The 16,771-nt window shown below is 42.7% G+C and overlaps 1 protein-coding gene across 1 annotated transcript in view; it reads left to right on the top strand.

Moving 5' to 3' along the window:
• CERS6 (ceramide synthase 6) overlaps positions 1 to 16,771 on the top strand; it is a 322,915-nt gene that overhangs the window by 237,932 nt on the left and 68,212 nt on the right. Inside the window, exons 5-6 of the mRNA XM_060302302.1 lie at positions 1,205 to 1,255; positions 3,743 to 3,835. Of these exons, the coding sequence (XP_060158285.1) occupies positions 1,205 to 1,255; positions 3,743 to 3,835 (144 nt within the window). The remainder of the gene's footprint in view (positions 1 to 1,204; positions 1,256 to 3,742; positions 3,836 to 16,771) is intronic.

Genomic DNA, 16,771 nt, shown 5'->3' with positions numbered 1-16,771 from the left:
AAATAAATAACAGATCATGAAGGAAAACCCTCATAAAAAGTGTATGGTCAGAGGGAGGACTCAACAAATACCAGCTAATATCCTCCACATCTTCATCCGCATCAGTGCAGGGCTGATGAGGACCATGGCGGGTGGAAGGTTATCTCTGTGGCTTTCAGAGAGACAACTACATTATCCTACTGCAGAGGCAGCAACTTTTGATCTTACAGGGCCTGGGACAAGATACAGAGGCTAGGTCAGTACAAATATATCTGACATTAAACTCTCAATGACAGTATTATCATTTTGAGATATATAAACACAGATTGTAGTAATGATAGATTATGTTTCTTAATAGTTAGAAACATACTGATGTGTATCAAATGTGTATAGATGTATACCACCAAGTGCTGATAGCTATAGATCAGGAATGCAAAAAGAATGATAAAGTTAATACAGAAATATGAGAAAGTTTGTGCTGGTATTATGGGATGGTTCAGTTCTCTGTTCAAATCCACACCAACCCCTCCCTCTTTATTACAGATATTTGGAATCTGTGTGTATACTTAGATGTTCTCTCTGATTTTACAAGGTGGTAAGGCAAGTGATTGCCGTTAAATTAAGAAAGATTGTTTTGTCTTCGAAAGACCTGGACGATGAGTCTGAGCGTGGGGTGTACTGTAAGGGTTAATTCCCTCAGAACTGGAATTAGTCAGAGCTGTCCTACTGAAATAAGAGTACCTGCCTGCTGTTGACCCCCACTCAATGCATGAAACAATTGATTAATAATGTTGCTTTGTAAACATTGAGTTGGAGGCGTTTCAAGGAGATTTGCACCAACTGTCAGCATTGTTTATCGATAATAGATTGATGATTTGCAGCTGGTCTTGGTGAGACACTTGAAGGGCTCTGCTGTTGAGGCTGGTTACCTAGCAGGGATGTGTCTACAGGACCAGCAAAATATTAAAAAACACCAGCTAGGACTCTATCCCAGAAGTGGCCTGAAATACTGCGGGTTGAGTTTAGAAGATTACTCAGAGAGAATGTATGATGGAATCCTCATGGCTTTGCTCTCCTATTCCTAATTATACTGAGTCCTTCAGTTCTCACACAGGTAGTTTGTTGAAATCCCCAAATACTGGGGGGCCAGAACCTGTCATAAACATCCCTTCTCCCGCTTCTTTTCCAAAACATGTGAAATGTGTTTCTTTGTCATGTTTTACAGACCCCCTGGCTGTGGAATACAAGACACTGCTGGTACAACTACCCCTATCAGGTAAGGACACATTACCGTCTGGGTTTTTACACATGTAAAGTACCTTTCTTAGGTCAAAGCCATGGTTTCAGGCAGGTCCCAGCAGGTTGGGCAGCCACTTTGCTTGCCCCCGCCGTACCCCCTGCTGCTTGATGGTGGACACAGCCTAGTGAGAGAGGTAGTTTGTGTTAGAATCAAAGCTTGAGCAGATGGAGGAACTGTGGAAGGTGCATTTGCTGGAGAGTAAGATACAATCACTTCAGAAGGTGGATAATTCCTTTTCTTTCTTTTTTTTTTTTTTTTTTTTTTTTTTGCGGTACGCGGGCCTCTCACTGTTGTGGCCTCTCCCGTTGCGGAGCACAGGCTCCGGACGCGCAGCCTCAGCGGCCATGGCTCACAGGCCCAGCCGCTCCGCGGCATGTGGGATCATCCCGGACCGGGCATGAACCCGTGTCCCCTGCATCAGCAGGCGGACTCTCAACCACTGCGCCACCAGGGAAGCCCGGATAATTCCTTTTCTAACAGCAGTCTGCTTTGGGTCACTGAGGACCGGATAACAGCCCTGGCCTGTCTCGGCAGCTAGCGGGCAGAGCTCAAGGGAGGAGCTGGAGCTGGCGTGCTGAGTTTGGTTCACTCTGTGACTTAGGAGCGGCCTCTAAAGATGTAAATAAAGCACTATTTCCTTGAACTCAGAAAAATGGGCTTGTCCCATTACATGTAGACAAAGATAGCATCATTGAAAATGAGATTAAAATCATATCCCAGACAGGGAGCATTTCAGATCCCTGCCCACAGACATACCTTTGCCTCTGTCCGTGAATTCAGTAATATTAGCATGTGTTGTGGTCCCTAGCTCAGTTACTATTTGAATATTAAAGCTGGGACTGTTCTCGAAATTTCTTGCTGAACCATTTCTAGAATTTCTAGTTCATTTGGGATATATTATTTAAGGGAAACAAATACAACCAGGTATTTTAGTGATAAAGAGACGGACATTGTGATAAGCGATTTGGATTTTTGAGTTTGGGATTCTTTGGGTTGTCTTTTTAGATGCGTTTGGTCTAACAAAGTTAATGGGAGCAGGTGTGCCCTGCAAGTTCTCTGTTACACACAGTGTTGCATTAGCGGGTAGGGTCTGGTGTTGGCTACCCCTCGGGTAGGTTCAAGGCTAGGGACATGTTGAAATGGGGATTCCAGTTTGCATTTCCATCTCTTTCATGTAGTGCATTCAAATTAAGAAAGACTAAATCAGCAACATGACATGGTCAGAGAGAGCTGAACATTCCAGGGCTATCTGATGAAGACTAAAGCAACGTTGAAAGCAATGACTTACTGTACACACTTGTAATTCACAGACCCAACTGCTGTTTACTGTCTTAAATACTTGGAATATTGTCATTTACCCCTCTCTTTGTGCCCTGCAATGGTATACTGAGTGGAGAGGATCCTGTCCTCCTGTGTTTTGTCGACAAAGATGAATGAGGGGGACAACTGTTTTTCTTGATGTCCATGCTTAGAGTTGGTAGTTAAGTGATTGCTGACTTCTTGCGAAAGTCACTTATTATGCTGCTATTGGTTTACAAAGCATTTCAGTTTCAACACCTTGTGTGCAGCCGTGTGGAGGTGTTCATGTAATGAGTTTCAAAGGTCTTTCATTCATTCTGGGAAAGCAAGTTGTTTCATTACAACCCAATGAAACAATTAAAAACAACTCGTCAGGAATGGTTTTTTAAAACTCTGTTTTGTTTTTATGGATTTATGTGCAAAATAAATATTACTGACTTCCACTGCTTCCCTGAGCTTCTCCCCCTTCCTGGACCTGTGAGGCAGGTAGAGCAGGTGTCACCTCCATTTTCCAATAAGTAAACGAAGGCCCTACTGAAGCTGTGGAGCGGGGACTCAAACTCAGATTCCCTGGCTGGGCGCCTAGTCTGGTGTCTCTTAGCAGCTTCCTCGTCCCCCTGACCTTTTAATAAATGTTTTTGAATTATCTTTTTTTTTTTAATATTTACAATGTACAGAACATTTCCTAAAGACAAGAAAGCTCCAATTAAGGCAGAATTTGAAACTATGTCTCAGTGACCCATAGAGTACTCCAGTTTCTTTCAGCTTCCCTGGTCCCTGTGCTGTGGAATCTCACAGGAGTTGTCCAGAGTTACTCTTTCTGTGTATATGTTAGAATTTTTTTGCAGGTTGCCTAAAGGAATCTTTAGAGACTCATGTCTAAGTACCATAAATGCAATTGTTAAAATGAGTGGTGAATCGGGTACCAATGCCAAATGTTCATACTGATTGACACTTTTTTAGTTGGAGATGAAACAAAGCTAATGACATCAAGCTGTGGATTATAGGCGTCCTTCAAAGCTCCCTTATCCACAGAGAGAATGGGGCCAGAATTTGTGGAGGCGTAAGACAATGTCACTTTTCAGTACTGAGCTTGAGATGTTTGACACACAGATTTGGTTTCCTATTAATTATTAATCTTGCCTTTTTCTCTTTGATCCTCAGCCACTCACGCCTGACCTTCACTACTATTATATCCTGGAGCTGTCGTTTTATTGGTCTTTAATGTTTTCCCAGTTCACTGATATCAAAAGAAAGGTAAGAGTGGGTGTGTTGTAAAGGGCTTGTAAACAGGTGTCTTTCATGGCCCTAGGCAGATGGATATAGAGTCTCAAAGGCACTCACTTCTGTTCTCCCATCAGTACTGCATTAGTACAACTTTCGGCATTATTACAGAAAATTTTCTACTTTTGTTTGTGCTGTTTTATATTTTATTCCCATTGTCTCTTCACGCTCCCCCCCCCACCAAACCTAGTGTTCTTTTCTCCATGAAAAAGTATAACAGTGAATCTTAACAGCATTAATTTCCTCTCAGTCTGATTCACAAGTCCCTTTGTTCTCCAAATTAAAGAAGAAAAACTGGGGCTTCCCTGGTGGCGCAGTGGTTGAGACTCCGCCTGCCGATGCAGGGGACACGGGTTCGTGCCCCGGTCCAGGAGGATCCCACATGCCGCGGAGCGGCTGGGCCCATGAGCCATGGCCGCTGAGCCTGCGCGTCCGGAGCCTGTGCTCTGCAATGGGAGAGGCCACAACAGTGAGAGGCCCGTGTACCACAAGAGAAAAAAAGAAGAAAAATTGTATCTGTAGCTCCTGGGGAGAGAGTAAAATCTCAGTGTTCCAGCCCTATAGAATGAAGATTTCCCCAATTAAAGAGTTATCTAATGTCAAAATACATTAGGAAAACACAGCATTCCTAAGCGAACTGTGGTCTGGTTTTCACCCCTCCCCTCGGCTGGAATAGCTTTTGCTGAGGGTACTCTTGACCTCTTAAGTGTTAGACCCACTCATTCTAGTTCTCATCCTACCAGCTTCTGGGCAGAATTGGCACTTTTGGCTATTCACTTTTTTTTTTCCGTGAAGCTATTTTCTCCAGGTTCCCATATTTGGATCATTCCTTCAAGTCATCTTTGCTGGTCTCCACCCCAGTGCCCCGTGCTCTGCATACTTGCGTGCACCAGGGTCTGGTGGTTCTAGATTACAGGACATCATCTCCCTGGGTGATCCAGGTTCATACCCTCCAGCACTGTCAACCATAACTTCTATACCAATAACTCCCAAATGGTTCTCTCCTGTACCAAATCCTCTCTGGGTCCACACTTCCGCAAATCTAATCATAAGTGATAGTATTGTGTTCTTCTTGTTATTTTATCATTTAATCCTCACAACCGCCCGAAGACTGATTACTTGTTATTACTTATTATTTATAAGTAATAATAAGTAATAACTGATCGCTTATTATTTATTTTCCTTTTATTATCACTTATTATTATTTATTTTCCTTTTATGAATGAGGAGACTGAACCTTACAAAGTGCTCCCGACCGAACACATCATCTTGTCCTAGTCTTGTTCTTCCTCCAGTAATCTTTATCACAGGCAGTCATGTAAGCTAGACGTTTTCCTTCACTCTCCTCTTTGCCATCCCTTGTACCTACTTCCTTAGTATCACTGACACGTTTAGAGTCCTCTTTACTTTGGCTTAATCTGTTACAACGGCCTCTTAAATGGCACTCCTATCTAAATAGTCATTCTTGTCTTCCTGCCATCTAAGAGTTCTGTTTCTCAAACCTTAAGTCAAAGCCAAACTACTTGGAGTGATATTCAGGGTTGTCACCGCGATTCAAACCCACCTCTGTAGTTGTATCGCCCACCCTTCTCTCCCTCTTTTGACACACACACATGTCTTGGTTACAGATATCTTCTCACCATTGTTCAAACACATTTTTTTTCCCATAACATCTTTGTTTTTTACAAGACCTTGCCTGTGGCTAGAATCTACTCTATTCCCCTTCCTCCTAGACCAGACCAAGCCCCAAAGCAGGCTCTTCTTTGAAGCCTTCTTCATTCCCATGGTTTTTGACCACTTCTTCCTCTGTGTTTAGTTTGCCAGTGCCCAATACTTACCATAGTGTACTTTTTAATGGTATGGTGACCTGCCTGTCTCCCTTCACCAGACTTGGAGGGCAAAGAGCAGGATGTGTTCATCTTTGTATCTCTCGTGACTGTCAATGCACCTGCTTATGGTGGGGCTCAGTAAGTTTAGGGTGAATGAATAAAGGGACTCATCAGAATGTCTCCTCCCTTACTCATGGATATCTCCCAGGCTCCTTTGCAAACAGGACTGTGCATTGTGATAGAATGAAATACTATAACATTCCATTTCTTGGTTACATGGGTAATCTGCCAAATTGTAAAATATCCATGTGGCAGCTGAAAAGCATTTAGGAGTCTACAGCCCTCGTACCTGCATCGCCTCCCCAGGTACGCTCCTGCCACTCTCCTATGGCAGTGGCTTACTTGGTTGGCAAAAGGCTGTCTTTCCTGACAGCATGGTCTTAATGTGGTATATGTCACCTGATTCTCGGAAGTGGACGGTCCCTGCAAGAGCTAAGGCTTAGGCGTAGCAGATAACTCATTGACACGCAAAGTTTGTGGTTCCCTTACTCATTGCGCCAAATGCTCTGGGTCCATTTCTCAAAACGTTTAAAGATCCTTGAGTGATGATATGCCAATTAGATCTCGTCTCTCTTATATGAGGAGCCCTGTTCATTCCTGTGGTCAATACTTGTAGACTGATGGTCTCCACTGTGCCAGGCCCATTGTGCATTTTATTTATTTATTTATGTTTGAAATCTTTAGTTGTGGGAAAAATGCAAAACATAAAATTTACCATCTTAACCATTTTTTTTTTTTTTTTTTTTTTTTTGCGGTACGCGGGCCTCTCACTGTTGTGGCCTCTCCCGTTGCGGAGCACAGGCTCCGGACGCGCAGGCTCAGCGGCCATGGCTCACGGGCCCAGCTGCTCCGCGGCATGTGGGATCTTCCCGGACCGGGGCACGAACCCGTGTCTCCTGCATCGGCAGGCAGACTCTCAACCACTGCGCCACCAGGGAAGCCCTTAACCATTTTTAAGTGTGTAGTTTAGTAGTGTTACACACATTCGTGCTGTTGTGCAACCAGTTTCCAGAACCCCTTTCATCTTGTAAAGCAAACTCTGTATCCATTAATCAACAGTCCCCCATTCCCTCCTCACCCAATCTCTACTCCTGGCAACCACCATTCTACTTTCTGTCTCTATGAATCTGATGACTCTGCGTACCTTATTTAAGTGGAGTCACACTGTATGTGTCCTTTTGTGACTGACGTATTTCACTTAGCATAATGTCTTATTCATCATGTTGTAGCATGTGTCAGAATTTCCTTCCTTTTTAAGGCTGAAGAATACAGATTGTATTTTCTTTTGAGGAGCATTTTTTCCAGGTAGTCACAGAAAACAGTTGCATAACAAAGAAGGAGTCTTGACTATTCTTCTGGTCTTGTAGTTGGAAAAATTGATGTCCGATGAACTTATGTATAATTTTCAAGGTTGTGCCATGTGGGAATCAATTAGAGCCCAAGTTTACCAAGCGAAGGTCCATGATTCACTCATAGATGAGATATTGTCCACAATTGTTGCCTTGTGTTGCCTGGCCATGCTCCTGACGTTAGAGATAGTAGGCCTTCTGCAGTTCTTTGCCATTTTATGAGTTCCTCTTTTGCTTAATGAGAATTAGGGATGCCATCAAGTCAAAGAGATTAATGAAGGCAAAACTGACTGTTACTGGGCCCCCAAGAGCCTAGTCCTAGGGAGCCGTTGCTGCACCAGAAGTCAGCAAGCCCCTTCTGCTTGCTTGAGCTTCCTAACATGCATTTACCATGTCTTTTCACTGAGCCACGAGGACTCATAGAGGCTCTGTTGTTTTAAGCCAAATGACCATCTTCTTAATAGTTACTATAAGTGGATTATTTTCAGGGGTCGAAGTGTATAATTTTCTATGGTTTTAACTTATCTTGCATCAGTGTAGAGAAGGCCTTCAAAAAGGGGCATTTTTGCAGTGAGGTCCATGGAATTGATTTAGACCTGTACATATTGTCAAGGTTTATAAATTAATGATACATACGTTTTCCTGGTCAACGCTAATAGCTTATTGTAGCCATCTGGCACCCCTCCCTTCTTCCCTTGGTCCGAGTACCTTTGCAGGTTCATGGTGCAGCTGGCTTATTCTTGTTTCTTGCACAAAATGGGAATTTGGCTACTACTGTACGTGCTTGTTACTCCACACAGGTTTTAATAAGGAAGGCCTTCTCCTCTGTTGCCACCTCTCATTAATGAGTTGTAGCCCATGCTTTTCTCCTTCGCATCTTGCTGACTGTTACTGCAGGTCCCTGCTGGTTCCCTCCTCACTGCCCTCCCACCCAGAGGACCTGCCATTCCAGCCATCAGCGAGGATTTATGGTATATTCTCCTGCCAAATACATCCCCACCTTCTATGTTGCAACTGTTAACTAAACCCTCACCCTCTAAAAACAGCCCGCCTCCTAATTATAGAATAGAGATGTTTGAAGACATCCATTGACAACAGAGCATGGAAATCAACTTCTGAAGGCTATCCGTAGGGTTGTTAAATAGAAAGGTTATAGGGGGGGCTTCCCTGGTGGCGCAGTGGTTGAGAGTCCGCCTGCTGATGCAGGGGACATGGGTTCGTGCCCTGGTCTGGGAAGATCCCACATGCCGCAGAGCGGCTGGGCCCGTGAGCCATGGCCGCTGAGCCTGCGCGTCCAGAGCCTGTGCTCCGCAATGGGAGAGGCCACAACAGTGAGAGGCCCGCGTACCGCAAAAAAAAAAAAAAAAGAAAGGTTATAAAAATATTTCTACAGTTGCCTTATTAAATGACAATGAACTTGAACAGCCATTTTCAAATAGCCACCAGAATTCATAAACGTTTGATCCAAATGCACGCCTCCAGCTGTTAGAATCAGTACCTTAAAATATGAAGTTCAGAAATAACTCTTAGTGACTTAATTGGTTCATGAGTCTTTCTAAAAATGGCTTTTATATTCACAAACTCTTCCCCTTTAGAAACGTCCTAGTATTGCCATCTTTTTTTTTTTCTTTTAAGTGCTCTGTTTCCAAATAGAATCTGGAGTTTAAAAATGATGGTGGGATAGGAAGGGTGGGAGGGAGGGAGATGCAAGAGGGAAGAGATATGGGAACATGTGTATATGTATGGCTGATTCGCTTTGTTATGGAGCAGAAACTAACACACCATTGTAAAGCAATTATACTCCAATAAAGATGTAAAAAAAAAAAAAAGATTGGAGAACTTTCATCCCTGTGGTGACAGAATGCACTGTCTTTCTTGATCATTTCCAGGGTTGGTACTTATTTGGTCAGTGACGATATACATACTGTTAATCTCCGCAGAGGGAAGGGACTAGCTAAGATGTAGTCATTTAATATAATGGAATTCAAATTTAAGTATTCTATTATATGCCACCAAGGTATATATATATATATCTTTGAAGATTTTTCTTTCCTTCCTTACTTTTTACTTCTTTTTTCTGTCCATTCCTCTCCTTCCTTCTTTTGTAAAATGAAATAGTTAAGGTACCTTATTCAAAAACAATAGGTATATTCTTGGGATTCACTATTGTTTGAATCACCTTTTATTTCCCAAGGCTTAATATTTATTAAGATTCTGTCTTTTAGCACCTGTGTACCATGAGTATTTCTCCCGTACATCTACATTTTCTAATGGAAGCTAATAAATATGACTGTGATGGAGCTCAGAACAGCTTGCTTGTATCCAAGCCCTGTGTCCCTTTTAACTAAGCTGCTGTTGGGCTTGATGGCCTGGGCCCTTGGCCAGTGAACCTTGCTCGTGTTCGGGCTCCTTTGCAGGAAATCATCTATGGCCGAGTTCCAGGGCCCAGCGGGTAAAATCAGCTTGTTGCTCTTTTGGTCTTTAACCTGAGAGAAAATCTACATCTCATAAAAGATCCCTAAGAGAGAGAGAAGATGATGATTAAGTTTAGCAAGAAACTTATTGACAGGCTTGTGTTTGCTCTTTAGTAACTTGCATAGAAAATAACCGGTGTTCATTGCTATGAGTGCTTCAGCTGCCTTTTGAGGGCCTGCCATGCTCCAGATCTTTCCTGCTTCAATTAGCTTTAGGGTAAAAAAAAAAAAAAAAAAAAAAAGCATGTTTTGATCATTTAATAAGGAAGCAGTATGGCATAGAATTAAATAAAACAATATCCGTGAAACCATCTAGTACAATGCTTGACAGAGCTCAGAGCAGTACCTAGCACATAATGACCAAAGTTGGGTTGAATCAAAACACAGTGCTAAGACCAGAAACAAATCAAAAAACCTCCCAAACTCGTGCTCGCAAATTTTCGTATTTTTGGTCAATTAAAGTGAACAAAATTAATTAGGAAAAGGGACTAACTTAAGGTTGCCAACCTTTTACTTTTCCTAGTAAGGAAATTTTAAAAGTACCTACCACTTACTACCATCAATTCATAAAAGAAAGAACATGTTAATATTTTAAAGGAGAAAAGGCACCTTGTAATAAAGGCCAATCCTTTCCATTTATCAGTATGAAAAAGTTCTTATTTCTCTCATTTTCTTCTAGACTGGGGAAAAATTATGGGTAATATGGCTTCTTAGAGGGTAAAATCATGGGCTCTGGAGTCCATCTACCTGCCCGGCACCACTTCTAATTTGGTGTGACCTTCAGCAAGTTACTTTCCCTCTCTGTACCTTTGTGTCCTGATCCAAAGAATAGAGTTCATATAACTGACCTCATGGGAGTGTTGAGAGCATAAATAAGTGACACATGCTGTTGAAACAGTGCTTGGCACATAACAAATGCACCATGTATGTCAGCTGTTAACTGTAATCATTAATATGATTCACCAAATATTGCCAGCTCTCTACTCTCAGGCACATGGAGGATTGTACTCAGCCTTGCCCCTTCTTGTGGTTGGATGGGGCCATGTGACTGGTAGGCTGTAAGCAGAACGGACTCCAGTCAGTAATGTAATGTAATTGCTGGTGTGAGACCCACTAGAGTCTCTTTTCCCCTCTAGTACAGCGCTTGGTAACATTTGAGATGGAGGCTGCTCCATCAGTCTGGGTCCCTGAGTGATGGTGATAAACAGAGTGCCCTTTGTCCAGCCAGTTGGTAACATGTAGTAAATAAGAAACAGGCCTTTGGTATAAACCACTGAGATTTTAAGGGCTTTCTTTTTGCCTCATAACCTAGCTTATCCTGACTGTGCAGCTATTATTAATAAGCTGGCTGATTATCGTCTCCTAGAACAATTTTTGGAAATCATTTGTCTATATAGCAGTTCTCAAAGTGTGGTCTGCAGACACCTGGAGATTTCTGAGACCCTTTCAGGAGATCTGCAACATTAAAACTGACTTCATCATAATACTAGGATGTCATTTGCCTTTCTTACTGCATTGAAATTTGCACTAATCGTGCTAAAGTAACAGCAAAACTGCTAGCAGTGGCACCAAACAGTATGAGTAGTTTTGTGTTCCTCGCTGCCGTGTGCTTGCAGGAAGAAAAAAAATGTCAGTTTCACTTGACAATGCTCTTGTTGAAGCAGTAAAAAGTGTTAATCTGATTAAATCTCTATTCTTGAGTATACATTTTAAAAATTAGTTTGTGTGATGAAATGGGAAGGAGGCATAAAGAGCTTCTGTGGCAGAACACTGTACAGTGTGCTCAAGAAAAATCATGTGTAGTTAGTGGTTTGCATTGAGGGACGTACTAGCTGCTTTTTTCCCCTAAAGAATCTCATTTTTACTTGAAAGAATGACAAACTATGTTTATTCCAACTTGTGTATTTGGTAGACGCATTCTTGAAAAGCACAAAGTGAACTTTTCAAGGTTGTTTCAAGTAAAACCATTGACATTAATTGTTGTCAATGATACAACTCAAGCTTTCAAGAAAAAAATTAGATTTTTAGAAAAGCTTATGTCCAACAGCATGACCTTGATAGCGTCTCAATACTTAAAGACTTTTCTCATGAGATTGATAGTGATGTTAGTAAATGTGATTTTTAAAATACTGTGTGACAATCTGTCTCATTAACTCCGTGAGCCAATATTTTCCAAGTGACAATGCATGATGCTCCAGAATTATGCCTGAGTGAAAGATCCACTCGAAGGTCAAGACAGACCAAAGGATTTTATGTAACAGAATATGAAAAGTTTATTTATATAGTTTTCAATTCCACATTGCAAGTAACCTTTAAGAATATCCCTCTTGTCGAGTTTTGGTACAGTATCAAGAAAGAATATCCTTAACTATCTGAAAAGACTATTAAGGTACTTTTCCCTTTTCCAACTGTGTGATACCAGATTTTCTTTATATACTTTAACCAAAATAACAGGGAAACATATTGAATATATATGCAGTGATGAGAATCCAGCATGAGTCAGACATCAAAGAGATTTGCAATCATGTAAAACAAGGCTACTCTTCTCACGATTTCTTTTTTAATTTTGGAAAATATTTTTCGTAAATATATTATGTTAATTAACATATAATGAACTTCATTTAAAATAAATGAATAAATGTGTTTTACATGTTTTTTAAATTTCTCAGTTTCCATATCCAATGTGGTAAATACCAATAGATATGACCCACATAAACGAACACTTTCTGGTGTCCTCAATAATTTTTAAGAATATAAAAGACTCCTGAGACCAAAACATTTGAGAACTGCTCATCTAGATTATTTTTAAGTCTCTCCTAAGGAGATGACTCTCGGGTAGTGCCTCAGATTGTATCAGCGTCTCTTTTCTTTGCTTGAAAAGCTAAAATCATGCCAGATGACATCTGAACATCCCGAGAGGGATGGAGGATGATGTAGAATTCTCTCTGTGTAACCCCAGTGCTGCTACTTGCAGACACAGGCAGGCAGGCCACTTAACCTCTCTTTCACAGAGGCACCAAAGTGTTCTGTGTGTCCACTTGTGACTGGAGTAGCAATATCCTGCCCTCGAAGCTTAGGTTTCTTCCGAGGCAGATATTCCTGACTCTGGGTCCTCTGTCCTGTTTCTCTCTCACTACAGTGACTTCAGAATCAAAGAAGGGAAGAAGAGGCAGTTCATTTTAGTAAGCCACCATTTGTGATCAAAGCATTGCAACCTAGGGCTGTGTGCAGGCTGGTGGGCCAACAATGGAACAGCATTGTCTGGGAAAGAAAAAATATTGTATGGGGCAATTTTATGAGATTTTATTCAAAGGCTGCCTCAACTAGTAGCTTATTCCAGCAATCAAACTCCCAGGTGCCTGGCCAGACGAGAGGCTCTTAAGTGTCTTTAGATCTCACAGTTAGATGACCAGCCCCTGGACAGCCCTGGGGCAGTGCAGTGGCACATACTGCTCTCCAGGGCAAGAAGGGTGACAGCAGGAACCTCTTCTTCCAGCGTGGTGCAAGGGGCCACATCATCACCACATTACAGAGAGACGACTCCCAGGCCCACACAATGCTGCTGGTCCAGGGCTCTGGGTCCTTAAGTCTGGGGCCTCAGGGATCCCACCCTCTCTCAGGAGGTGCCACTGATGCTTGGAAGGTATCACTTTCATTGGGAGATTTAGTCATCCTGCTTCCTTTGGGGGGTTTCCCATAAGTCATCCTAGGAGTCTTGGGAAAACACCTACTTTGGCTTGTTATGGCTCTAACTCCCTGACTTGGTGAATTCCCTCCATTTCTATCCCCTTAAATATAAACAGACCCATCTCATATCGTTCTCTTTGGCCTCCCAAGAGGAGAAAGCTCTTCTACTCATGGCTAATCCTCACCTTTGCTCTTAATCCCCCTTTTCTTCCTGTCTTCTAGAAGTGACCTTGTTCTATTTGGTAGTCTCTCACTTACATGTGTTTTCAAAAGTGTCTTTGGGAGAGGACCTTCAAGATGGTGGAGGAGTAAGACGTGGAGATCACCTTCCTCCCCACAAATACATCAAAAATACATCTACATGTGGAACAACTACAGAACACCTACTGAACGCTGGCAGAAGACCTCAAACCTCCCAAAAGGCAAGAAACTCCCCCACGTACCTGGGTAGGGCAAAAGAAAAAAGAATAAACAGAGACAAAAGAATAGGGATGGGACCTGCACCTCTGGGAGGGAGCTGTGAAGGAGGAAAGGTTTCCACACACTAGGAAGCCCCTTCACTGGCGGAGATGGGGGGTGGGGGGGAAGCATCGGAGCCACGGAGAAGAGCGCAGAAACAGGGGTGCAGAGGGCAAAGCGGAGAGATTCCCGCACAGAGAGTCGGTGCCGACCAGCACTCACCAGCCTGAGAGGCTTGTCTGCTCACCCGCTGGGGCGGGCAGGGCTGGGAGCTGAGGCTCGGGCTTCAGAGGTCAGATCCCAGAGAGAGGACTGGGGTTGGTTGCGTGAACACAGGCTGAAGGGGGCTAGTGCACCACAGCTAGCCGGGAGGGAGTCCAGGAAAAAGTCTGGACCTGCCTAAGAGGCAAGAGACCATTGTTTCAGGGTGTGCGAGGAGAGGGGATTCAGAGCATCGCCTAAACGAGCTCCAGAGACGGGTGTGAGCCGTGGCTATCAGCGTGGACACCAGAGATGGGCATGAGACGCTAAGGCTGCTGCTGCAGCCACCAAGAAGCCTGTGTGTGAGCACAGGTCACTATCCACACCCCCTTCCAGGGAGCCTGTCCAGCCCGCCACTGCCAGGGTCCCAAGATCCACGGACACGGATCCCAGGAGAACACACAGCATGCCTCAGGCTGTTGCAATGTCACGCTGGCCTCTGCTGCCGCAGGCTCACCCCACATTCCGTACCCCTCCCTCCCTCCAGCCTGAGTGAGCCAGAGCCACCTAATCAGCTGTTCCTTTAACCCGGTCCTGTCTGAGCGAAGAACAGACACCCTCAGGCAACCTACACACAGAGGCGAGGCCAAATCCAAAGCTGAACCCCAGGAGATGTGTGAACAAAGAAGAGAAAGGGAATCTCTCCTAGCAGCCTCAGGAGCAGCAGATTAAATCTCCACAATCAACTTGATGTACCCTGCACCTGTGGAATACCTGAATAGACAACGAATCATCCCAAAATTGAGGCAGTGGACTTCGGGAGCAACTGTAGACTTGGGGTTTGCTTTCTGCATCTAATTTGTTTGTAGTTTTATGTTTATCTTAGTTTAGTATTTAGAGCTTATTATCATTGGTACATTTGTTTATTGATTTGGTTGCTCTCTTCCTTTTTTAAAATATATATATATATTTTTTTCTTTTTCCTTTTTGTGAGTGTGTATGCTTTTGTGTGATTTTGTCTGTATAAGTTTGCTTTTACCATTTTTCCTAGGGTTCTGTCGGTCCTTTTATTTTTTTAGTATAGTTTTTAGTGCTTGTTATCATTGGTGGCTTTGTTTATTGGCTTGGTTGCTCTCTTTTATTAAATTATTTTAATAATTTTTTTTATTTTATTATTTTTTTCTTTCTTTCATTTTTTCTTCTTTTCTCCCTTTTCTTCTGAGCCATGTGGCTGCCAGGGTCTTGGTGTTCTGGCCGGGTGTCAGGCCTGAGCCTCTGAGGTGGGAGAGCCAAGTTCAGGACATTGGTCCACCAGAGACCTCCCAGCCCCTTGTAATATCAATCAGCAAGAGCTCTGCAAGAGATCTCCATCTCAACACAAAGACCCAGCTCCACTCAACGACCAGCAAGCTTCAGTGCTGGACACACCATGCCAAACAACTAGCAAGACAGGAACACAACCCCACCCATTAGCAGAGAGGCTGCCTAAAATCATAATAAGTTTACAGACACCCCAAAACACACCATTGCATATGGTCCTGCCACCAGAAAGACAACATCCAGCCTCATCCACCAGAACACAGGCACCAATCCCCTCCACCAGGAAGCCTACACAACCCACTGAACCAACCTTACCCACTGGGGGCAGACACCAAAAACAACATGACTATGAACCTGCAGCCTGCGTAAAGGAGACCCCAAACACAGTAAGTTAAGCAAAATGAGAAGATAGAGAAGTACGCAGTAGATGAAGGAGCAAGGTAAAAACCCACCAGACCAAACAAATGAAGGAGAAATAGGCAGTCTACCTGAAAAAGAATTCAGAGTAATGACAGTAAAGATGGTCCGAAATCTTGGAAATAGAATGGCGAAAATACAAGAAACGTTTAACAAGGATCTAGAAGGACTAAAGAGCAAACAAACAATGATGAACAACACAATAAATGAAATTAAAAATTCTCTAGAAGGAATCAATAGCAGAATAACTGAGGGAGAAGCACGGATAAGTGACCTGGAAGATAAAATAGTGGAAATAACTGCCACAGATCAGAATAAAGAAAAAAGAATGAAAACAATTGAAGACAATCTCAGAGACCACTGGGACAACATTAAACACACCAACATTCAAATTATAGGGGTCCCAGAAGAAGAAGAGAAAAGGAAAGGGACTGAGAAAATATTTGAAGAGATTATAGTTGAAAACTTCCCTAATATGGAAAAGGAGATAGTCAATCACATCCAGGAAGCGCAGAGAGTCCCATACAGGATAAATCCAAGGAGAAACACGCCAAGACACATATTAATCAAATTATCAAAAATTAAATACAAAGAAAAAATATTAAAAGCAGCAAGGGAAAAACAACATAACATACAAGGGAGTCCCCATAAGGTTGACAGCTGATCTTTCAGCAGAAACTCTGCAAGCCAGAAGGGAGTGGCAGGACATATTTATAGTGATGAAAGGGAAAAACCTACAACCAAGATTACTCTACCCAGCAAGGATCTCATTCAGATTTGACGGAGAAATTAAAACCTTTGCAGACAAACAAAAGCTAAGAGAATTCAGCACCACCGAACCAGCTTTAAAACAAATGCTAAAGGAACTTCTCTAGGCAGGAAACACAAGAGAATGAGAAGACCTACAATAACAACCCCAGAACAATTAAGAAAATGGTAATAGGAACATACATATCGATAATTACCTTAAATGTAAATGGATTAAATGCTCCCACCAAAAGACATAGACTGGCTGAATGGATACAAAAACAAGACTCGTATATATGCTGTCTACAAGAGACCCACTTCAGACCTAGGGACACATACAGACTGAAAGTGAGGGATGGAAAAAAT

Source organism: Globicephala melas, chromosome 7 (assembly GCF_963455315.2).
Source record: "Globicephala melas chromosome 7, mGloMel1.2, whole genome shotgun sequence".
Classification (NCBI taxonomy): Eukaryota; Metazoa; Chordata; class Mammalia; order Artiodactyla; family Delphinidae; genus Globicephala; species Globicephala melas.
This window is presented reverse-complemented; position numbering and strand designations above follow the sequence as displayed.